Source organism: Neomonachus schauinslandi, chromosome X (genome assembly GCF_002201575.2).
Source record: "Neomonachus schauinslandi chromosome X, ASM220157v2, whole genome shotgun sequence".
Classification (NCBI taxonomy): Eukaryota; Metazoa; Chordata; class Mammalia; order Carnivora; family Phocidae; genus Neomonachus; species Neomonachus schauinslandi.
Genome location: NC_058419.1, coordinates 15,180,656 through 15,202,279, shown reverse-complemented (window position 1 = coordinate 15,202,279; position 21,624 = coordinate 15,180,656). Strand labels below are relative to the sequence as shown.

General features: G+C 45.1%; 1 protein-coding gene across 1 annotated transcript in view; it reads right to left on the bottom strand.

Moving 5' to 3' along the window:
* Positions 1-8,109: 8,109 nt before the first annotated feature.
* ARHGEF6 (Rac/Cdc42 guanine nucleotide exchange factor 6) overlaps positions 8,110-21,624 on the bottom strand; it is a 97,176-nt gene continuing 83,661 nt past the window's right edge. Inside the window, exons 14-22 of the mRNA XM_044911999.1 lie at positions 21,485-21,563; positions 20,533-20,675; positions 19,337-19,462; positions 17,738-17,758; positions 16,530-16,623; positions 15,208-15,297; positions 13,306-13,405; positions 11,620-11,674; positions 8,110-10,525 (exon numbers count right to left, since the gene is read on the bottom strand). Coding sequence (XP_044767934.1) covers positions 10,385-10,525; positions 11,620-11,674; positions 13,306-13,405; positions 15,208-15,297; positions 16,530-16,623; positions 17,738-17,758; positions 19,337-19,462; positions 20,533-20,675; positions 21,485-21,563 — 849 coding nt within the window. The 3' untranslated portion in view covers positions 8,110-10,384. The remainder of the gene's footprint in view (positions 10,526-11,619; positions 11,675-13,305; positions 13,406-15,207; positions 15,298-16,529; positions 16,624-17,737; positions 17,759-19,336; positions 19,463-20,532; positions 20,676-21,484; positions 21,564-21,624) is intronic.

Genomic DNA, 21,624 nt, shown 5'->3' with positions numbered 1-21,624 from the left:
TGACTCCAGTGTCCGCCACAGCGCCTGGCATAGAATTGGCCCTTGATTCATTGTATGAAGAAAAAATGAATGAATAAATGCCCCTGCTTGTAACTTGGTTAAGTAGTTCATGAAATAATTCTGGGTGTTGGATAAGGCATAAATTTGCAATACTGTAAAAATATTTTATGTCCACAACATGTATATGATAAAACTGTACTCAAGGAGCACAGAATGACTGTGAATTGTACTGTAGATAAAAATAAATAATCTCTTTTTCTGGGGCGCCTGGCCAGCTCGGTCGGTGGAGCATGTGGCGTTTGAGCTCGGGGTCCTGAGTTCGAGCCCCACGTTGGGTGTGGAGATAAAAATAAAATCTTTAAAAAATAAATCATCTATTTTTACTATATGGTTCATGATAGTTTGCAAAACAGTACATGAAGTTGGTCCAAACTTCACTTGAACATTTTCAGTTGTTCTAATAAATGATGGGGACTTGAGTACCTATAATATTCTGATCATAAGTTATCTAATATCATCCCATTTTTATAAACATGTTACTTTTACATTCCATCTAAGGGTTGGCAGGAAGGGAATGCTTGAAATGACCAATGGTTTTTATTTCCAGGTAAAGAGAAAATGAACAAAGTACGAAATATTACTATCACTCTTACTTGGTAGGAAGCGAATGTCTAAACGATGCAAACAGTGTGCCCTAGCAAGCTGTGGGTACGGGGCACCCCAGTTAAAGGAAAACAACACATAGACTCCCGGGATCCAGGAGGGAACGCATTTCACGCTGAATTTGACTATTTCCACAGGGCCTGATGCTACTGTGTTGGAGGCCACGCTGACGTAGGCCTTTAAAGCAGTCTGAAGTAAGAGATGCAGAAACCTGGAACATGAAGCTAAGTAGAATTTTTCTCTCTCTCTCTGAAACACATTTCCAGTTAAAAAAACAAAACCAGGCATGCCTGGATGGCTCAGTCAGTTAAGCATCTGACTCTCTTGATCTCGGCTCAGGTCTTGATCTTGGGATCGTGAGTTCAGGCCCCGCATTAGGCTCCACGCCGGGCATGGCCTAATTTTTAAATAAGTAAGTAAGTAAATAAACAAATAAAAACGTTTTTTAAAAACTGCAGAAGGGGGGGGGCGCCTGGGTGGCTCAGTCAGTTAAGCATCTGCCTTCGGCTCAGGTCATGATCCCAGAGTCCAGGGATCGAGTCCCGTGTTGGGTTCCCTGCTCCGCGGGGAGCCTGCTTCTCCCTCTCCTTCTGCCTATCTCTCTCTCTCTCCCGTTCTCTCTCTCTCTGTCAAATAAATACATAAAATCTTTAAAAAATAAATAAAACCCTAATCCAGGCTCCGCTATTTTACCACCTTTATAACCGTGGCAAGTCATTTCTCCTCCTCTGGGCCTCAGGGTCCTTGCCTAGAAAGCAAGGTTTGTGAGGGTTTAACGAGATCATTCACAGAAAGTCCCCAGCAGAGCCTGCTCTCTGGAACAGAACACCAGTCTGAGACATCTGAGACCAAGGAAAACAAGCCTCGCCCATTGTAGTAGACCAAAGACCACACCCAGTTTGAAGGAAAGTAAAAGAAAAAAAAGGCAGGGGATTAGATCACAAACCTAACTACAGTAGATTTATGTGTAGCAAAGACTCTTTCTTACGGTTTCATTGTCAAAAACAATGAACCACTGGAGGCTTGGGGTTGCTAGATATGTCAGTTGGCTTGAGCAGTTCCACACTTAGCATATTTAGGAAGGTTTTTTTTCTTTCTTCTTCTTCTTCTTTTTTAGTTTCAGGGGTAGAATTTAGTGATTCATCAGTTGCATATAACACCCGGTGCTCATCACATCACGTGCCCTCCTTAATGCCCATCCCCCAGTTACCCCACCCCCCACCCCACCCCCCCTCCAGCAACCCTCAGTTTGTTCCCTGGACTTCAGCATCTCTTATGGTTTGGCTCCCTCTCAATTTGCATCTTATTTTATTTTTCCTTCCCTTCCCCTGTTCATTTGTTTCGTTTCTTAAATTCCTCACTGTTGGTGGGAGTTCAAACTGGTGCGGCCACTCTGGAAAACAGTATGGAGCTTTCTCAAAAACTTAAAAACAGAGCTACCCTACGACCCAGCAACTGCATTACTAGGTGTTTATCCAAAGGATACAAACATAGTGATCAGAAGGGGCACATGCTCCCCGATGTTTCTAGCAGCAACGTCCACAATAGCCAAACTATGGGAAGAGCCCAGGTGTCCATCTACAGATGAATGGATAAAGAAGATGTGGCATATATATACAAGGAAGGTTTCTTTTAAAAAAGACTGCGATCATTGCTTCCCGATCTAAAGGACATCAGCACACCAATGTACCCCTTCCATACCACACTCCTCTGAGTAACCCCAATAGGCAACTCGGCAACTCTCAAGAACACCAGTGAAACACACAGTGGGTTTCCCATTGCCCACTCCTGGAGTTACACTGAATTACCTTCCCACTTCCCTGCTAACGTAACCCCACTTAAAGTCCAATAATTTTTGTCACAAACTCTATTCCTATCTTCTGTACTTCTCTGCTGTAAACCTCTTTGAAGTTCAATGTGCAACCTTTAACTCAGATTTTTTTTTAAGATTTTATTTTAATTTATTTGAGAGAGACACAGATAGGGACAGAGAAAGCAAGAGAGAGCACAAGCCAAGAGGAGAGGGAGAAGCGGGCTCACAGCTGAGCAAGCAGCCCAACTCAGGTCTCGATCCCAGGACCCTGGGATCGTGACCTGGGCCGAAGGCAGACGCTTAACTGACTGAGCCACCCGGGTGCCCCTTTAACTCAGATTTGATTCCCATTTCTTATTACTGGGTTTTTTTTCATCCATCCACACACCCATCCAACGCTTATTGACGTTATACCTTCTGTGCTAAACATGAGACGAATGTGATCCAGTCCCTGCCCTCAAGGAGCTTACAGTCTTCTGCATATCAGGGGTGCAAACATTTAAAGCCCAGGGTCCACACTGCAGCAGGGGTTAGGGACCAGTGTTGCACGTGATACACGCGGAGGACACGTAACTCAGACAAGCAGAGGAAGGCAGGTGTCAGGAAAGGCTTTCCGGGAGTGGTGGCACAGAAGGGTTCAGGGCAGCTCCCAGAGGGCCTTGCGTGGGAACCAGTCTCGGTGTATGGCCACACAGCTCATGCGGAAGCCCAGTCAAGGAAGAGGCCCGGAGCTCATTTGGCAGAGATAAACCGCCCTCGGGCCTGCTTTCCCGGAGGGGCTGACTCCACAGCATCCTGGGCTACGGCGTGGCTCAGGTGGCCCGCGGGGCAAGTTGTGAGAAGGTGGCCAGGAGGCTTGGGCCACAGACCCTGCAGGCTCGGAGGCCGCGGACCGCTTAGACCCCCAGTTGGCTTCTGTTATAGACACTAAGGCAAGTTTTCACAGGTTTCCCATTCAAATTATTTGGAACATTTGCTCGTTCAACAAATATTTATTGAGTAGGTACGATGGGCTGGCCCCTGTACCAGGCCCTGAATTGGCAAAGGCGACAGGAGTCAATCTCTTAACATTTCATGTGGGAGAAGACCCAGGCAGAGGCAGCACAGTTAAGGAAAAGGGCTGTTGGAGTCTGGATTCCCTGAGGAGGCAAGACTTGAGCTCACTCTTTTTTTTTTTTTTTTAATAAATTATTTCAAAGTTAACAGAGAAGTTGCAAAAATAAGAGTATAAATAACAGTGTATCTTTTTCCTGAACCACTTGAGGGCCTCGTTGTATTTCCCGAGAATAAAGATATTCTTCTTTATAAGCACAGCACAGGTTTGGATTTTTTTCAGCAAATAGAATAAATGTATTCGCTCTTCTTTAAGATTTTCTTAATAACATTTGCTTTGCTTTGGCTTACTTAATTGTAAGAATACAGCATAGGATACATAGAACATACCAAATATACGTTGACTGTATGTTATCAGTAACGCTTCCAGTCAACAATAGGCCATTAGCTTAGTTTTGGGGGGGGGGGAGTCAAAATTATAGGTGGATTTTTTACTGTGGGGGGGTCGGCGCTCTTACCCGCAGATTGTTCAAGAGTCAACTGTACACTTACCAACTTCCATAAATTTAACATTGATACTGATCTGCCATTTGTATTCCAATTCCATTAAATGATACAATAATATCTTTTATATCACTTTGCCCTTCCAGTACAGGATCCAGTCTGGGGTCAGGCACTGAATCTAGTTGTCATGTTTCTTCAGTTGCTTTTCATCTGGAACATTTCCACAGCCTTTCTTTGTATTTAATGACATGGACATTTTTACCTTAAATAATAACAATCTCTCTTCCTTAAAAAAAAAGAATGTTCCTTATTTTGAGTTTGTCTGATGCTTCCTCGTGGTCAAGTCCTAGTTATGCTTTCCTGGATGGCAAACCACATACATGATGTTGTGTTCTTCTCAGCATATTACATCTGGAGTCACATGATGGCCATTTGCCTCTCATCGCTGATGTGGATTTTGATCACTTGGTGAAGGAAGGTGTTGTCTAGTCTCTGCACCCTATACTTACCATTTTCACCTTTGTAACTAGTAAGCAGTCTTCGGGGAAACACTTTGAGACCACGCAAGTATCTTTCTCATCATCAACATTTTCCCCTTTATTTAGCATCTGAGAGTCATTTTTGCCTGAATCAGTCTTTAGTATGATGGTTGCAAAATAATGATTTTCCAACTCTGGGGTTCCTTCCACATTTACCAGTCAACACTCAGCATGGTCCTGTAAACAAGAGCTTTCCCTTTCTCCCCACTTACTTATTTATCAGCATGGACTCATAGATTTCTACGTTTTTCAATGTTTTCTAATTCATTACTATCCTTATTTTGGTGCTCAAATTTACCTTTATTTGGCCAGTGGGAGCCTCTTCAAGTTGGCCCCTGTGTCCTTGAGATGTGGCCCTGTCAGATTCCTTTCTTAGCATTCTGGTACTTTCTGGCACAACAAGATGTCCCAGGCTCATCTTATACCTTCCCTGCTTCAGCCATAGAATCAGCCATTTCTCCAAGGAGCTCTGATTCCTTTCAGTACAGAGTATAAGTGTTTAGAAACCAAGTTCTGGGTACTAACTGTGTTCCTTGCTATTAGGGTGTCACTGCTCCTAGGAAATATATATATATACATAAATATACACTAATAACTATAAATATATATATTTATACACACTCACACAAAAGCTGTCAGAGTTAGCAAATAAAAATTCTGGATACCCAGTTATATTTGAATTTCAGGTCAACATTGAAAAACTTAGTATAAATATATCCCATGCAATATTTGGGACATGATCTATACCAAAACAGTATTTGTTGCATCGCTGAAATTCAATTTTTTTAAGTAAGCTCTAAACCCAACGTGGGGTTTGGACTCAAGACCCCAAGATCAAGAGTTGCATGTTGTACTGGCTGAGCCACCCAGGCACCCAGCTGAAATTCAAATTTAACTGAGCATCTTGTATTTTATCTGGCAATCTTAATACATACAAACATTCATAGTGCATACATATAAATGTACACATACACATGCAGAGACACACATATATACAATGCATTTTAGAAATCATGAGTTCACATCGATACTTGAGCTGACTCTAAATGGAAAGGAAAGAATTTGCTTGATGGACAGGGATGGGAAAGGGATTTTAGGCAGGGCAAAAGGCATATTACAGGACTTAAGAGAAATTCATGGAGATTAAATTTTCTCATTTTTTTTTTAAAGATTTTATTTATTTATTTGACAGAGAGAGACACAGCCAGAGAGGGAACACAAGCAGGGGAAGCAGGAGAGGGAGAAGCAGGCTTCCCGCCGAGCAGGGAGCCCGATGCAGGGCTCGATCCCAGGACCCTGAGATCATGACCTGAGCCGAAGGCAGACGCTTAACGACTGAGCCACTCAGGCGCCCCCATGGAGATTAAATTTTACTGTGTGGTGGTGAGTAGCAAGAGATTAAATTTTTTTTTAAAGATTTTATTTATTTATTTGAGAGGGAGAGAATGAGAGAGAGCACATGAGAGGGGGGAGGGTCAGAGGGAGAAGCAGACTCCCCGCCGAGCAGGGAGCCCGATGTGGGACTCGATCCAGGGACTCCAGGATCATGACCTGAGCCGAAGGCAGCCGCTTAACCAACTGAGCCACCCAGGCGCCCAAGAGATTAAATTTTTAAACAGATGAATGACACTGACCTCTTAGGTAAGCATGCTACTGGCACCAAAAAGGACAGACTAGAGAAGGTGGCTCAAGAGGCAAGGAGATGCATTAGTCCGAGGGAGAGATGATAAGTGCCAAAAACAGGTGATGGTCAAGAGGATGGAGAGGAATTCAGGAGATACAACATTGTTAAAAATGTTAAGACTGGATGACTGGACTTATAAAGGGTTAATGTATAAATTTATACAGGGTTGAGGGAGAGGATGGAGCAGAGGATCATGCCCATTTTCCTGACTGGGGCAACGAAGTGCCAGGGGTGCTGTTCACTGGGATGGGAAACATTGGAGGAGCAGATCTGGGAATAAAAATGAGGAGTCCAGTTTTGGACATGTTGAGTTTGAGGTGCTGTAGGACATCCAAGTTGTGACTGTCCAGGAAGTAGCTGCATCCATGGGTCTGGAGCTCAGGAGAAAGATCAGGATGGAAAACTATGGACATGGGAATCATCTGCATTTTGATCAATGAAGTTATAGGAGTAGACGAGGTTGTCCAGGAAGAGGCCATAGAAAGGAAGAGAAGAAGAAAAGTGTCGAGGATCAGCAAATGTTCAAGGGACAGGCAAAGGAGGTGGAGCCAGCAAAGAAGACAGGGGTGGTCAGAAAGGTTGAATGAATGTCAGAAAAGTTGGGATCAGGAAAGCCAAGGAAGGAGAGATTTATCAAGGAGGAGAGGGTCAAATAACGTGGAGATGTCAAGATAGGAATTGAAAAGTGTTCCCTGGATTCTTCAATTAAGAGCTCATTAGTGACTTCACGAGAGTAGGTGGCTGAGATAGTAGCCTACTTAGCAGGTGCCAAGTACAGAGGAGAAAGCATGGTGGAAAGAGCACGGATCCCAGAGCTGGACAGACCAGGGCTTTGAATCCCAGCTCCACACATACTAGCATCTTGTTCAACATCTGTGCCTCTGTTCCTTTGTAAGATGGGGCTAACCAATACCTCATAGGGTGGTTGTGAGGGTTTCGTGAGCTCAGCCATATAAAACACTTGCGATAGAGCCTAGCACATGGAGGTGTGATACTGTATCTACTGCTTCAGAGTAGGAAACATAAACTGCCAAAGACATCCCAAGCAGAAAGGTAATACTCGGTGCCTACAAAATTGTTGGCAACAGAAGTGGACTAATGGCTTCAAGGTCATTTTATTGTAGTTGTGACCCAAATCTAGTTCAGGAAGTTTCTGCTCCACCACCGCTGCCATGACAATCTCCCACGCACAAAGCTGTGAGTGGACACACTGGAAGCTAGAGTACGGAAGCCACAAACACATCTCTGGAACTGCCTGCCAGCCACCAAGCCCAGGAAGATGTCCTCTGCCTAACGTGAGCCTTCCAAACATCGTGCAAAGGCATCTCATTGGCAGAACTGAAAATGTATCAGAACCCACATTGTATAGAGAACCCTAGCTGCAAGGGAGTCTGAGATAGGTCTTTTTTTTTTTTTTTCTTTTCTTTAGGCTTCCAAGGAGAAACACAAAAAGGGTAGGAGGGGATGCTGAGTAACAACAGATAATATCCAGCACATCTGTCTCGAGGTGGATTTTCATCTTGACAGCTGATACCAGCATTCCAACTGTGGTCAAAATGTAGGCTATCACTGGTTGACAAAATCCTGATACTGGACAGAAAATGGTGTACAAACAGTCCATAGGTTGGGACCTGAAGGACAGGGGTGGAGAAGTTAAGGAAGGTTCTGTCTTGTGGCATGAATTATCACTGTAAAGTGGGGAGCAAATATCACCTGCCCTGACGGAAACAGGTGGAAGGCGGCCAGGGGACCCGATGAGAGCGGATGGCTAATGAGTACATGGGGGAGGAAGCTGCCACCGCGTGAGAAATCCTTCTGCACACTGGCTAGCAAAGAAAACACGGGACTTAGTTTATAAAGCATTGTTATTCTTATTTATTGAAAATGTCCATTTTAAAAGTCTTCAAAATAAAAACAAGTTAGAAAATTTGAGCTTGTGTAAGAAGGGACATGACAGAAGAGGAAGTAAAAAGCCTCTAAGGGCAGCAGTTTAATTACAGGGCAACAGGAACCCACTTACAGAGTGTTGTAAACAACACAACTATGGAGACACTGCTCTCGGGTTAACATGGCTTCATTTCCTTTACATTACTGCTTAATATGTGAGCACGGACACCACTCTGAGTACCGAGGGCCTCTCCTCAGAAGGGCCAAGTTCCAAAAACATGCATATGTACACGTTGCTTTAAAATAAAGACCTTTCAATATTATAAGCAATCCTATACCTTATCAACTATTTTGTAATCACAAAAATGTTCCCTATGGATGTAGTTTGCGCATTTACTTCAAGCCATTGATTAACCACAGGTGGGGCAGATGCTCAGATCTGTGTGGTTGTTGTTAATTTTTAGGTGAAGGATGGCATATCTAAGCTGTTGGGCTTAAAAACAGAACAACAGCCATTTCTAGAAATCTTTTTCACTCTTGAGCTTCCAAAGATGGCTGTGTGTGGTTGGCTGATGGCGGACTGTGGAATCATCCCCTTCCTGTGCAGCAAGCAGTCAATAGCCCTGTACCATGTAGCTATGGGAACTTGAGACCCCCCCCCCCAATACTAGAAAGAAAAAGAGCTTAGCAAGCTGGGGGATTCAAGCTTCAAGTGTGGTTTCTAAACATCATTTGCAAAACCCACATTTATAGGCACCCATCAAATGTATCTGGTAGACAACCTTGACCAGTCCATTGGCCCTTTGCCTCTCTTTCCAGTGATCTACCCCACCTGCCCAATTGCACCTGTCTTGGGGAGAGAGAGGGGCAGGTTGCACTGCTCTGTCCTGGAGGCTTGTGCCGACTTTCATTTGTGCCGAATTTGGATGTGTTTTGTTCTTCTGGGACCCTCTTCTAAACCTGGTTTACCACAGTTCTAATTTTGGAGACACTTACAAAGGTGATCGTTTGATTCAATGAGCAACGTTAGTAGACCAGTTCCAAATACTGAGCTTCGCTAGCAACCAGCACACGACCACTAGAGGGGTCCCTTCTTTCTGGATATACAAACTGGACCAACAGCACATTTCTGCAAATAATGCTTCAAGTCCTACTCAAAGAGGCTGATGAATATTACAGCTTTTCACTGCATAGAGCGATAGAGTGAATTAAAGCGGTCTACTAGGGCACGATATCTCCTCAATGCAGATTGTTTTAAAGGATGAGAAGTCACATGTTGAATATGCAATGTAGATGAAGTAACTGCTCACAGTCTATATTTTCAAAAAAGTAAGCAAAGCGCACACATACTAGTTTACACACCGCTTCGTACGGTTGGCTGTAAGCACTGGGGAAATAGAAAACTTACACACGAGGCAGACGGTTAGGGGGGAAAACTTATCATGCACTGGGCAGGGATGGTCAACTCTGCAGCTGAAGGGGAAGACTGTCTAGTGCAATTTGCTAATGGGTCTGGTACTGGCGGGGGTGACCGGAGCTTCTGCCCCACAGAGTTAAAATGTAAACCCACACAAAAGGAATAAGGGTGCTACTGTTTTCTTGGCCTTATAGACAACATAGGGCAGTAATTAAAATAAAAAGTGTGCATTGAGGGGGGGCACATGATAGTCAGGGCAGGGTGGCTGGGTCACTGGGCAAATGTGCTAGTCTTCCATTCATCCTACCCTAGTCATAGCTCAAGGAGCTTTGCCCTCCTTAAACTGGGTACTGAGGGCCTTCCAGATACAAGAAAGCATGAGAGAAAAAGTCAAGTTCACATTTACTAAGCCATGGCCAGCCACTCTGATATGGCAGCCAGCCCCAAAAGAGTGACGGGACGGGGCGGGGCAGGGAGGAAGGTAATGGCTGGTGAAGAGGCACTATGAATTGAAGGCCATCTGAAGACCATTTAAGTCATTTGCCTATACTAGTTGTCCTTTTCTTATTAAATGGAAAAGACTCTGGGGAGACTTCCACCACCACCTCTCGCTTTTACCCCAGTCAAAAAGAAAACAACCAATAACCGAACGACAACAAACACTCAAGCAAACAGAAAGACAGAGAAAGAGAGAGAGCGGGAGAGAGGGAGAGAAAGACTGACTCAGGTACAAAATAAAAACCAAGGAAGTGATCAAACGAATCATTCAGCTGGACATTTTGAGATAACCCCGGAGGCACGTGTGCCCAGCTGCACAGTGATGGTTATGGAAGAATGGAGGTCTTGCTACTGGACTCAGCCCGAATACATTCATCAGTCTGCTTCAACAGCCTCCGGACCAGCTTTTCTAGGTCCCTTCTTGATTTCAATTCTTCTTCCAGGCATTGCTTCATTCTTTTATTTTCCTGTGATGGCAAAAGACTTGTTAATTCCCCAACCAAGGAGCGCCTTCCCAGGGCTCCTCCTGCTCATCCTTTTAGCAGCCTTCACCACTGACTGTACTTTCCTTCCTCAGGCTCCTTTCGCTCAGCTTCTAAGACAAGGCAGCCCCCTGCCTCTCTGACCCCTCTCTGGCCGAGTCTTTGCATTCTTCTTGCTTGCAGTGTAAGCGTCCTCTATGGCTCTGGCCTGGGCCCTCTTCCAACTCAGCTCTCTTTTCACTTAGTGTCTCTTCTCCCTCAACTCAACTCAGGGGCCTCCCGAGTCCCTCTGACACTTGACCTCATCTCATCTCACGAGCACTAGGTCCACAGTCCCCAGTGTCAACTCGATATTTACAAGCACCTCAAACTCATTATGTCCTAAAATGAACTCAGTGTCTCCACCGTCACCCCAAACTTCTCTTCCTCCTGTGGCTCCTGATCTCCATGAAGGGCACCACCCTGTCAAACTAGATACCCACGTAAAAAGCTTCATCTTCAATCCCTGGCTCTCCCTCTTAATCCCAACATCACAGCATCATTTTCCACAGGCTCTACCCCTGCGATGTGCCTTCCTTTACGTTCGTTTTCCTCCCTCTACAGCCTCAATGACACTGCCTCAGTTCAGAACTCCATCGTGTCTCACCCTGAGTTTTGTGATAACCTCCCAAGTGGTCTTCCAGTCTCTGTTCTCCCCCCTCCAGTCCATCCTTTCCCCCTGTCACCAGGTACAGCCAGTCCCCAAACACCAGGAAGAGTGTGCATCATGGAGCACTGGATCACATTTGCAGAGGATCCCACAAATCAAGATTTACGGTTCTCTTTACACTCACACACTCAGGGATGACTTATCTTTGTTAACAATCTGTTCACAAATGTCAGAGAGCATGAAAGTTGTAACTAAGTATGGGACCCTATTGTAAACTGCTAAATAGGTATATGAGCAATCCTGAGAAATTTAAAGCCAAGACCATGTGGTAAAATCAACAAAACCCACCATGAAGACACAAGAAAAATCCCCACCTCACCACCTTGTTCCTGTTATGTGACCCAAGAAAATGACTTTTCTATTTCATTACCTGTTTCAGTTCTTTGACCTCATCCTTCAAGGCATACACAGTGTCGACCAGACTCCTAGAACATAAATTTCAGAGATTAAGAGCCGGCACTGAAATACTATTAAGAAAAACTTAACCATAAAAGCAGCTTTCGAGAACTACAGCTCCTGAAGAGCAGTGGACTTTCTAGCTGGTCGGGAGAGACACTGCTGTGAATGGTCCCCATGGTCCCTATTTTCAGGGGCAAACAGCCACCAGCACACGTGGTCATTCGAATGCCATGTCATGGCACCTTTTCTATACTGCCCTCCTCCTTGGCCGCTTGCTTCCCAGCTTGGGAGAGTACAAAAAAAGAGAGACTTGGGCTCATCATAAAGTTTTGATTCTTCCTTTGGGGCAGGAACGAACATCACCTAACATGTAATGTGGGGTGTCATGAGACCTGCCTACCTTATGATATCTGTGCAATGGCATGGCTGTTCTCACCTCTCCGACCCTACACGACCCTACATGACACAAAGTCAGGAGCATTCTTTCTGGAAGATCCCATCTGTCCCAAAAGAGGATAAAGTGCCCTGGCTGAGTCATGGGACAGTTACTTCTCAGATGGCTCTCTCCCTGGACAAGAACTCTGGAGATCCGGGTTCCAGTTTGGATCCTCCCACTTACCAGTCCTCCAACCTTGGGTAACCAGTTTCTTTCTCCTCCTCTCCTTGTCTGACTTTCTTCACATACAAAATGGCAATAATACCACATTCCCCGCAAGCCTCACAAAGTTGTTGTGGGGATTAATATAGCTATTATAACAATTATTATTACAACTGTTATCATTTACTGAGTGATGACCATGTGCCAGCCTTTATACTTATTCTTCCATTTAACCCCACCACAAACCTTAAAGTATTACTATCATACCCATTTACGGATGGGGAAACCGAGGCACGGAGCGGTAAAGAGGCTGGCCCCCATGTCACACAGCTAACACGATCAGAATTTGGACTTGAACCAGGGCTGTTCTCTTAAGCCCTAAGGGCTTTACCATTTTGCCACATCACTTCATATACCAGATGGAAAAATACATTGACGATGTCGAGCACTTCGAAATATGCTATCCTATGCAAATTTAGGCCTGACTTCAGAAATGACTCAAGTTTAAACAAATGAATTATTTGGCTACTTTGTATTTATTTTATGAGCCCATAGGTACTTAACCTGATTTTCCCCCATTGGGTCACCCTCACTAGTGTGCAAAGGTAGACCTCCGGAACATCATTTCCCTGAGCCTCAACTTCAATAGAAGTGGTGAAAGTAATGCTTATCTCGCTGGGTTTCTGTAGGATTCTAAATAGGTCAAGTATGTGAAAGTCCAGGGTTTGTCTCAGTAAATGTGAGAAGCAACCCTCTGGCCATGGAAACTGGTGCTGTCGCCTTCCCAAGTGCCACCTAGACCCATCTGGAGTGCTATTCTTGCGTACCCTAGAGCACCTTCCCGTGTGGGGGAGCCACCATGCAGAGAGTTCCACCCCCTCTGCCTCCTCTCCCCACTTCCCCTTGTTGGGGAGCAGCCCTCTCACAGGTCCCAACTGCGTGAGAGCAAATAGGGCTATATTCCCAGAGAAGGAGGGACTGTCCTTCAGTGCAGGCTTTGCAAGAGACGCACTTTTCCAGCCCCCAGACAAATCAGAAAAGGTAGCCAACTCTACTCACTTTTCTTCGATGATAGTCTGGCCATTGCTCCTGGTTTCTTCAATGATGAGTTTCTCCTCCTCGGGGAGTAAGACTTGTGGGAGCGAATCTTTGCGCGCACCTACAAACAAGGGTTGCGAGAGGAGAGTCACCCGAGACTACTCTAGGTGTTGGCCCCTTCTACTATTGTCACTGAGGGGTCTTTGTTGATGGCACATTGCTGCCCTGCACCCAGAGAACAGTCATCCAACATTTGCTGACTAAATCTTCCTGATGTGAGAAAATAGACAAATACATCGATTCGATTTTGGCCAGGGTGGGGGGCATTTTGTCAGTGAAGTCCATTCCAGTCAAAGGTGGAGCAGGGGGTGGGCGTTACCACATCAGCACAAAGACGTGGGCATGTTTATGGCTCTGCTCAGACTCTCTCCAGGCTCTGGGGATGGAAGAGGTGACAGAAGAGACAAGGGACCGGACCAAAGAGCTCTCCTGCACCTCCAACCCCCCCCCCCCCCACTTCTGGATCCTTCCTCTTGGAGCTTGAGCCCTTAATCTTGAATCTTCGAGTTGTGTGCACTCACCGCCTCCCCCTTGCTGAGGTGGTGGTGTCTCTGCCTTCCACAGGGCCCAGCACTCCGTGGGTGCTTACTAAGTAGGCTGCAGACTGACCAACTGACTGGTTAAATGCACTCAGTTCCCTGGGAAACAGGACTTCTGGCTGGAGAGAGGGACAGAGGATGGGAGGCCGCCATGATGCTAGACACTTGCCACGTGTCAGGGGCAGGCTAGGCAGGAGGGGCGGAAACACTGCCTCCACCTCCTACAGATCTGCGGACGCTGTCGATGTGAAGAGAGCAGGTTCAGGGAGCAGATGAGGTCATGTTTTGTATGAGGGATGCTTCTTCTGGTGTCTCCCTGTCCCCCTCTCTTTCCTAGTTTTCACGCCCCAAACTGCTCTCACTTTCCATTCCTGCCTCCTCGAAACTTGTTCTCAGAGCCAAGATCTGTCTGTGAAGCAGAACGTAGGATAGTCCTCTCTTCACGGTCAAATGTGTCAAGTCTGACATCAAATGTTTTCCTCACGCCAGCCTTGGGGACATGTTACTTTGAAGGCATCGGTCAAGGCCATCAGCCCAAGCGATCCCCACCCCTACTCAAGTGATTGGTCATTAGCTGTCCAACAGGGAGCATTATGGAGAACTCACTTCTTCTGCAGATGCAAACACCTTGCACCAGGTCTCCTGAATGTCTATAATCACGGCAGACAAGACAGAACTGATGCGACCTGGTTTTTTAAAAAGCTCAAGGAGCAATCAGAAAAACCTCATCTGGCTTTCAGTTTGTAGCCTGAAAGGTGCTGGGAGGTGGTCGTGGGGGGGTGCCCTTCCCTGGTAGCTCCCTGTAAACTGCACACATTCCAAACGGCCCCTGCTGAGCAGCTACATTTCCAGATTTTCAGAGCAACTTTGAAACCTGAGCTGGGTGAAGCACTGTTCGCTTAAATATGCAGCTGATCAAAGATAGTATTGTGACTTCCTTTCCAAATCTGCCTATGAGAAGAGATTAGCATCAGTTCACAGACACAGGAACTCTCTGGGCTCTTTAATTCCTAACTAGTGCTGGTGAAGGTATCTGTGTACTTCAAAGGAGAAGGACTTTAAAAAAAAAAAAAATCTTCTTTTTTTTTTTTTCTCATTTCTATCACCTCCAACTTTTTTACTCTTGCGTCTCTCTTTCTCTCTGGGTGAAAAGAAACAGCGGGTAAACAAACCGCCTGGCAGCTCAAAGCACCTTATCGGAAAGATGTAGTTCTGAAGCACTCCTCTGCACCCGGTCACCTGCTTTTCTCTTTTTTCAAAGAGGCGCTGAGCAGTCAAAAAGAAATAGCGTTCATTAGAGAAAGTGGTTTGGGAGGGAACCTACTTGAGCCGTGGCCTTGTTGGAAATTTGCGCTGGTGCAGTACGCTTCGATCACTTTAAGGATCTGCGCATCCTCTTCCAGAGCAGCAGTACCTGTCGGATTTAAGGAATGAGGACTTTGCGGAGACAAATCTGCCTCTGGACCCTCGAGATGACTTGGTGCACTCCGCTGCTGGGGGCTGGCTTCCCTGACTGGAAAGCCTCCTCTGGCCGCTTTCTTTCCATTTTTCTTTGCTGAGGAAACTTTTTCATCGTTTGGGGGCTTCTACTAAGACTCCGAGGGGCCACGATGACCGCGGTGGGCGTGGCCCTAGCCTCGGTTCTCACCCGAAATACACCACAACCTGCCTCCCCTCCAAATTGTAAGGCTCCCCTTCTCTAGGAGACTTTCCCCCATAGACCCCACCCATTTTTTCCAAGCAGCCAGCAGAGTCATTGATTCTCCCTTCCTCCCTCTCCCTCTCCAACTCGTTCTGGAAGGGACTGATGCGCGCACCCAGGGGCGGGCTGGGCTATGCAGAAGCTGGAGTCTGGCAAAGATTTCTCCAGACTGTATTTTTGGCTGAGACACTGAGGAGGCATCCCTTACTCCTTCATGTGTGTCCCAAAGTACTTCGGTCCCAGCCATAGAGGCCAATGCACACATATGGACTGGGCAACCGACTCTGCAGTCCGCCTGGGAATCAAGCCGTTTCTACACGGCAGCAGGCTGATACCTTGGCTAACTGGGAACGTCACTGAGCATTAAATTTCCAGAAGGATTTCAGCCTTCAGGTCTGTTTAGTCTATCTCAGTAGGGGAAAACATCTTGGGCATCAGAAACTAAGGGAGAAAAAATGTATCCATAGCAGACGTGGCCCTTTAGTGGTTCTCAACCAGGCGGGGCAAAATCTTCAACGCGATGATCATACGGAGGGCGTTTGGCTCAGATCACATGAAGTGCAGTGGGAGGCAGCTCGTTCAAAAAGCTTAGAGGTGACCAAACCCTAGAATGCGTGCATTTTTCTTTGTGTAACAGGTGATACAGAGGACAAACTACTCTCATCATCTGCTTCCAACAAAATTCTTCTGCTAGCTCATCCATAGCTGACCGTCAAAAAGTATAAAACACATGGCGCCTGGGTGGCTCAGTCGTTAGGCGTCTGCCTTCGGCTCGGGTCGTGGTCCCGGGGTCCTGGGATCGAGCCGCGCATCGGGCTCCCTGCTCCGCGGGAGGCCTGCTTCTCCCTCTCCCACTCCCCCTGCTTGTGTTCCCTCTCTCGCTGTGTCTCTCTCTGTCAAATAAATAAATAAAGTCTTTAAAAAAAAAAGTATAAAACACATACTTTTCCGAATCACATATTCCTCCTCCGATGGCTTTCTTTCTGTCTTTCTTTTGTGAAGAAACTTCTTCATTGTTTTGGGGCTCTTACTAGACTCCTGTAAGGATAGAGGTTTCTTTATGAATTAGAATTCTCCCCCCGAAAACAAATTAAAAATAGCAAATGAAATTAAACCGAATGGCTCTCTCTTATTTTGACAGCTTCCAGAGTGCATCAAAATTTAATAACGTACACAATAAAAGTGGCTCCAATAAACTCTAAAAGCTTACATAAAACAGAGGCAATGACATTGTCCTCTCAATTGCCATAGGGACAGGAGCCATCTGTAGTGAAAGTAGTGGGTGTTGATCCTAGGGAAATAACCGTATTCCTAACGTGGTTTATAGTCTTCACTGATAGGGTTTTAAGGTTATTAAGTAACAACTGTAGTACATACTGCTTTTCAAAGAGCTTCAAAGCGGTTTAAATACATTTTCCTTAGCAACAGTCCCCCAAAGAAAAATATTAATTTCCATTTGTCAGATGGGAAAATTAAGGCAGGGGGACCTAATACTTTCCCTGAAGTCAGGGAGAAGAGCCAAATGAGGGATCTCCGGATAAATAACTCAGGGTCAGGAGTCACGGGTGTAGACCTAAGCTTAAATATACATATATAAAGCCATATTTTTAATTAGGCGATGAAAGAGCCATGAATTATTGAATTTGCTTCTGCCATCTGAATAACCAGTGCCCATTATCAGGTATCCAAGTAAACGGATTAGAATCTTAGACCCTGGTGACCATTCTTCTCCCAATCTCCCATGTGATGCATATATGTGATGTATGGATAATAATTAGTACCTTAAAATATACGGAACAAAGAATTTAATTTCTTCCACTTAGCCACAGTGACCCACTTAGACTTACTTGAAAACAGACAGACATGGAAAACTCACACGTGACAAAAAGAACAGGAAAAACAGCATTAAAAAGACACACACACACAAGGAAAAACGGGCATTTTTAGGGCATCTAAGACGACGTTTTCAAACGTATTTCACAAGAGCCTGCTTTTTTGAAGAAAGTACTTACATGTCAGATTTGCATCTTCACATTTTAGCCACCAATTAGAACAAGGGACAAAACAAGCATAAAGGAAAGCTTCATTCATCAAAGGTTACAGCACAGCATTATGATGTCACTGTAAGCCAAAGATATTGTTCTACCCTTACCTTTAAGATATAAGACATCCTCTAAAGTGAATATGTAAAGAAAGAGAAGATGAGCGTGAGAGGTCGATGGTTATAATGACCAAATCCATTTATCAATAATTCTAAAACAACATTTGAAATGTTAGTGTTATCATCAATTACACAGAGAGAATATCATCATGTTTCCCACATTAGTCTCAGATGCAATATCATCATGCAAAAGCCCAGGGAATACAGTTCTGTGCGGAATAACAAATACTGAAAATAACCGAAATACACACTATGCAGTAAGAATATATTAATAACTCTCTTCTCCCAGCGGAAACAACATGATCAGGCCTTAGTTTTAATGGATTAGTTCTGTGAAGGATTAAGTCAACTTAACCCTTCAAGGCTCACCTGCATTTGAACTTAGTAACTGACAATTACAAAATATCCATCGTTAAAAAGGGGACCCAGGTAACTATGACGTGGCACTCCTGGTTTACGTAATCAGAGAAGAAAATTGGATGCCTGCGGGTATCACTGGTCGATTTCCAAAGCAAACCTGTGGGACTATTTCCTGGCCCAATTCTGGACAGAGGTACATAATAAGGATTCAGCTCGAGCATTATTTCTTCTGTCGTGCCCAGCTGAAACGATCAAAAAATCCTCCGGTGTCCAAAGACTGTTTTATTTTTACTGCACTCGGAGGCAACAATTAATCAAAACAGCAGCATGGTGTTTGAGATCGGGACAAATTTAAAATTGAGCTAAATCTGTGTCACGCATCAAAACACATGTTCGAAATAGAAATATATGCTGTCTTTGCCCCCTAATTCTAAGATGCGCCTCATAACCATCACGGACTTAAACCTTCACTCGGTAAGACCTAGGTAAAGAAGAGTTCCTAATAAATGAGGCTCTTTACTGAAAGCTGAAATGATGAGAAACAGCTTAGGGGAAAAAAAAAATTAAAAACACTGTTTGGATGGAAAAAGTAACACTCCACAATCACAGGAGCGAGTGACTGACATTTCCTGACTGCAACTTTCAGGAAAAAATAGAAAGAACCTTCAAGTGCCCACACTACCCAAATATCCAATGCCCTTTAAGGTTGTTGCCTAAAAGCCTCTGCTTAAAAGACATTCTTTTCATTAAATTCTTTTCCCTTCCCAACTGCAACAAAAAGTCCAGGCCCTCATAGTTCAGACTCATGGCCTGGTCCCATATGACTTTCCTGGTTTGGCTTAATAGATCAAAATGATCCAAAAATGCAGAATTGGGTCTGCTTGGGTGGAAATTCAGGTCGAATGAAGTGGCTCTTGTTTGAGACGTGTGGATGTGATTACCAAAGTATACAACTGTCGTGTCATCAGAAAGGTGAAGCAGAGGCACTTTAGGAGGGGACCAGGGAACTCAGGCAGTGCACATAAACCCTGTGGATATTTGATAAATATCTGTACAGGGACACTGGAGAAACGGGAAATTAAAACATAAGAAATCCCTGAGTCTAACAATTCACAAGTGACTGACATCTATCCCCTAGCATAAATTCTAGCACATTGCCACAGAACTATTTGTAATGAGCTATGAAATGAGCTTGTCAGAAGCATTTTATACCATAGGTAGCAAAATTACCTCTTTATAACCTAGTGCTGCTGATGGTCTAAGTGGAGGTGCAGGTCGTAGACAACTTAAACTCCACGGTTTTATAATTTGAGGAGGTTCCAGGGGTCCTCGGGGCTGTCCAGTAGAGCTAAAAGACTGGGAAAATGTCTGATGAGATGTTGGCAATCTGCCATCTGAACCCGACCTTGGGCCACACGGCGAGAGAACAGCAACAGTGTCATTGGATCAGCAAAGCCAGCCATAGAAAAGGAAAGGTGGGCAAACAAAAGTCTCCAGTTTGAGAACTGGCACTTTCCAGTCCGGCTTATGGGGTCTCTAAGGAACAGCACCACATTGACTCAACATCCTATGATCCTGTCTTCCCTCTCTCTTCTAGAATTTCACTCAAGCCAGGGGTGGCTTTCCTTTAGAAGAGAGGAAAGCAGAGTCAAGACTGAATGGGTTCAGTCATGCACTGGGCGCTCGACTAGGTGCCAAAATAGGTTATTTCAGCGGAACGACCAAAGACAAACCTCGGCAAAGTAACTAGCTGGCGACTGACAAAGCCAAGATTTGAACTCAGGTCTGATGCCAAAGCCCTCGTTCTTCCCACCACAACACACAGTGCTTGAGACTGGAGTTTTGGCATCACCAGTTTGAGTGTTAACAGACAACACGGCAACCTTCACTCTCACTCAGCAAGTACGGTAAAATCTCATTGATTCCAATTCCAGGAATTCCAAAGTTGCGATAACTCAGAAGAAGGCAACGCTGAAAGTTTACCCTCGAAGGTGACCTAGTGAATGTGGTAGCATCGATGAGATTGCATGGCGGGGCTTAAGTAATGCGGAAGGGAAACTCTGTGTTTTGACTCAGCATACAATGAAAAGGAGACTAACGGTCGCTAATTAAAATGAATTTCGTGTATCACTGAAATATCTTAGCGGGACTTGTGATGAGAAAAACTTTGCCGGCAGTCGGGGCGGGGGAGTCCCTTAATACTGTCAAACAAAAGTGCACACCTCTTGGTACACCTTTGTCTTAATTTGGATGGGTCTCCCTCCAAAACAAGAAATGAGAATTCGAGAGGTTTTACTGTACTTTGAAGCCTACAAATATAGATGAGCTGAAGACTAAGGGCATGCTCACTGCTTCTCATAAGTCCTCTGCAGGCAGGTCTGACGAGAGCCTCAACAATCCCCGGACAGCGCGAGTGGACCACTTACGGAATGACCGCTGCAAGATGATGATGAGGTCTTGGATAACGAACTGCAGGAGGCAGGCCCCCGGATCAGTCGGCAGAGCTGCTCCAGCCACTCCTGCAAGTCCTGGTTGCTGCCGCAGTGGATCACGGTTCTCTCTACATTACCTGCATCGCCCGTCGGGGAGCATTTGGAAACAAGAGCGAGCAGAAGCCTGAGCTCGCCTCCTTCATAAACAGACTCGACGCAACTAAGACTCGGGTGTCTGTTTTTAAGGAGGGTTCACACCTAGGGGCTAACCCTGTGGAGACGTCTATGTCGGGGACAGGTCATGAAGTCAGGAAGTACATACCTGTATCTGATTTCTAAAGCTGTCCTTGACTTCTACTGCTTACAGAATCTGAGGAAAGTAGTCTAAAACTTTAAACAAACTCACAGGGCAAAAAGTGAAGGACAGAGCCCATCGCGTTCACAGCCTGCCATGAGAATACTGTTGTAGTGCCTCAGACACTATTCAAAGTTGAATCAACATCTAATCTCGGGCTCCCTACTGGGGAAGAAGGGGGTAAGGCCCCGGGGCCAACATCCCAGTGTCAGCCACTGTTCTGTGTCCGTGCAAAACGTGGAAATCACACAGGCCTGGCAAAAGGGATCCCAGGCCGAGACGTCAGGCCTGGCATTTTGCTTGGTTTGTGCATTTACATCAGTCCGATTTGTTATTTCTGAGTCCCAACAAGTGGCTCTCTTAGGCAAGAAGAGATTGAAACTAATGGCAAAGCCAAGGCTTCTGAGTGACCAGGAGACTGTTCTATCGCTGGACCCTAATTATCCCGGGAGAGCTAACATACTAGGCCGTGCCCAGGTAAAGCTCACTCATAGCCTTATCACAGAAAATAATGGCATTTATTTATTCAAATCCCACCTTGTCTCAAAAAGGATTTCAAGTAGCTTCTTGAAAAAAGAGAAAATTACCTACCTGTGATTTCAAATGTGTTGTCATTCCCTTCGATTTCATCTAATCTAGTCACCACCATTCCTGCTACTGGTATTTTTCCCTATCGGAAAAAGAACATTCCCATTAATTCTGTGGTTATATGCACCTCTGCTGATGTCTAT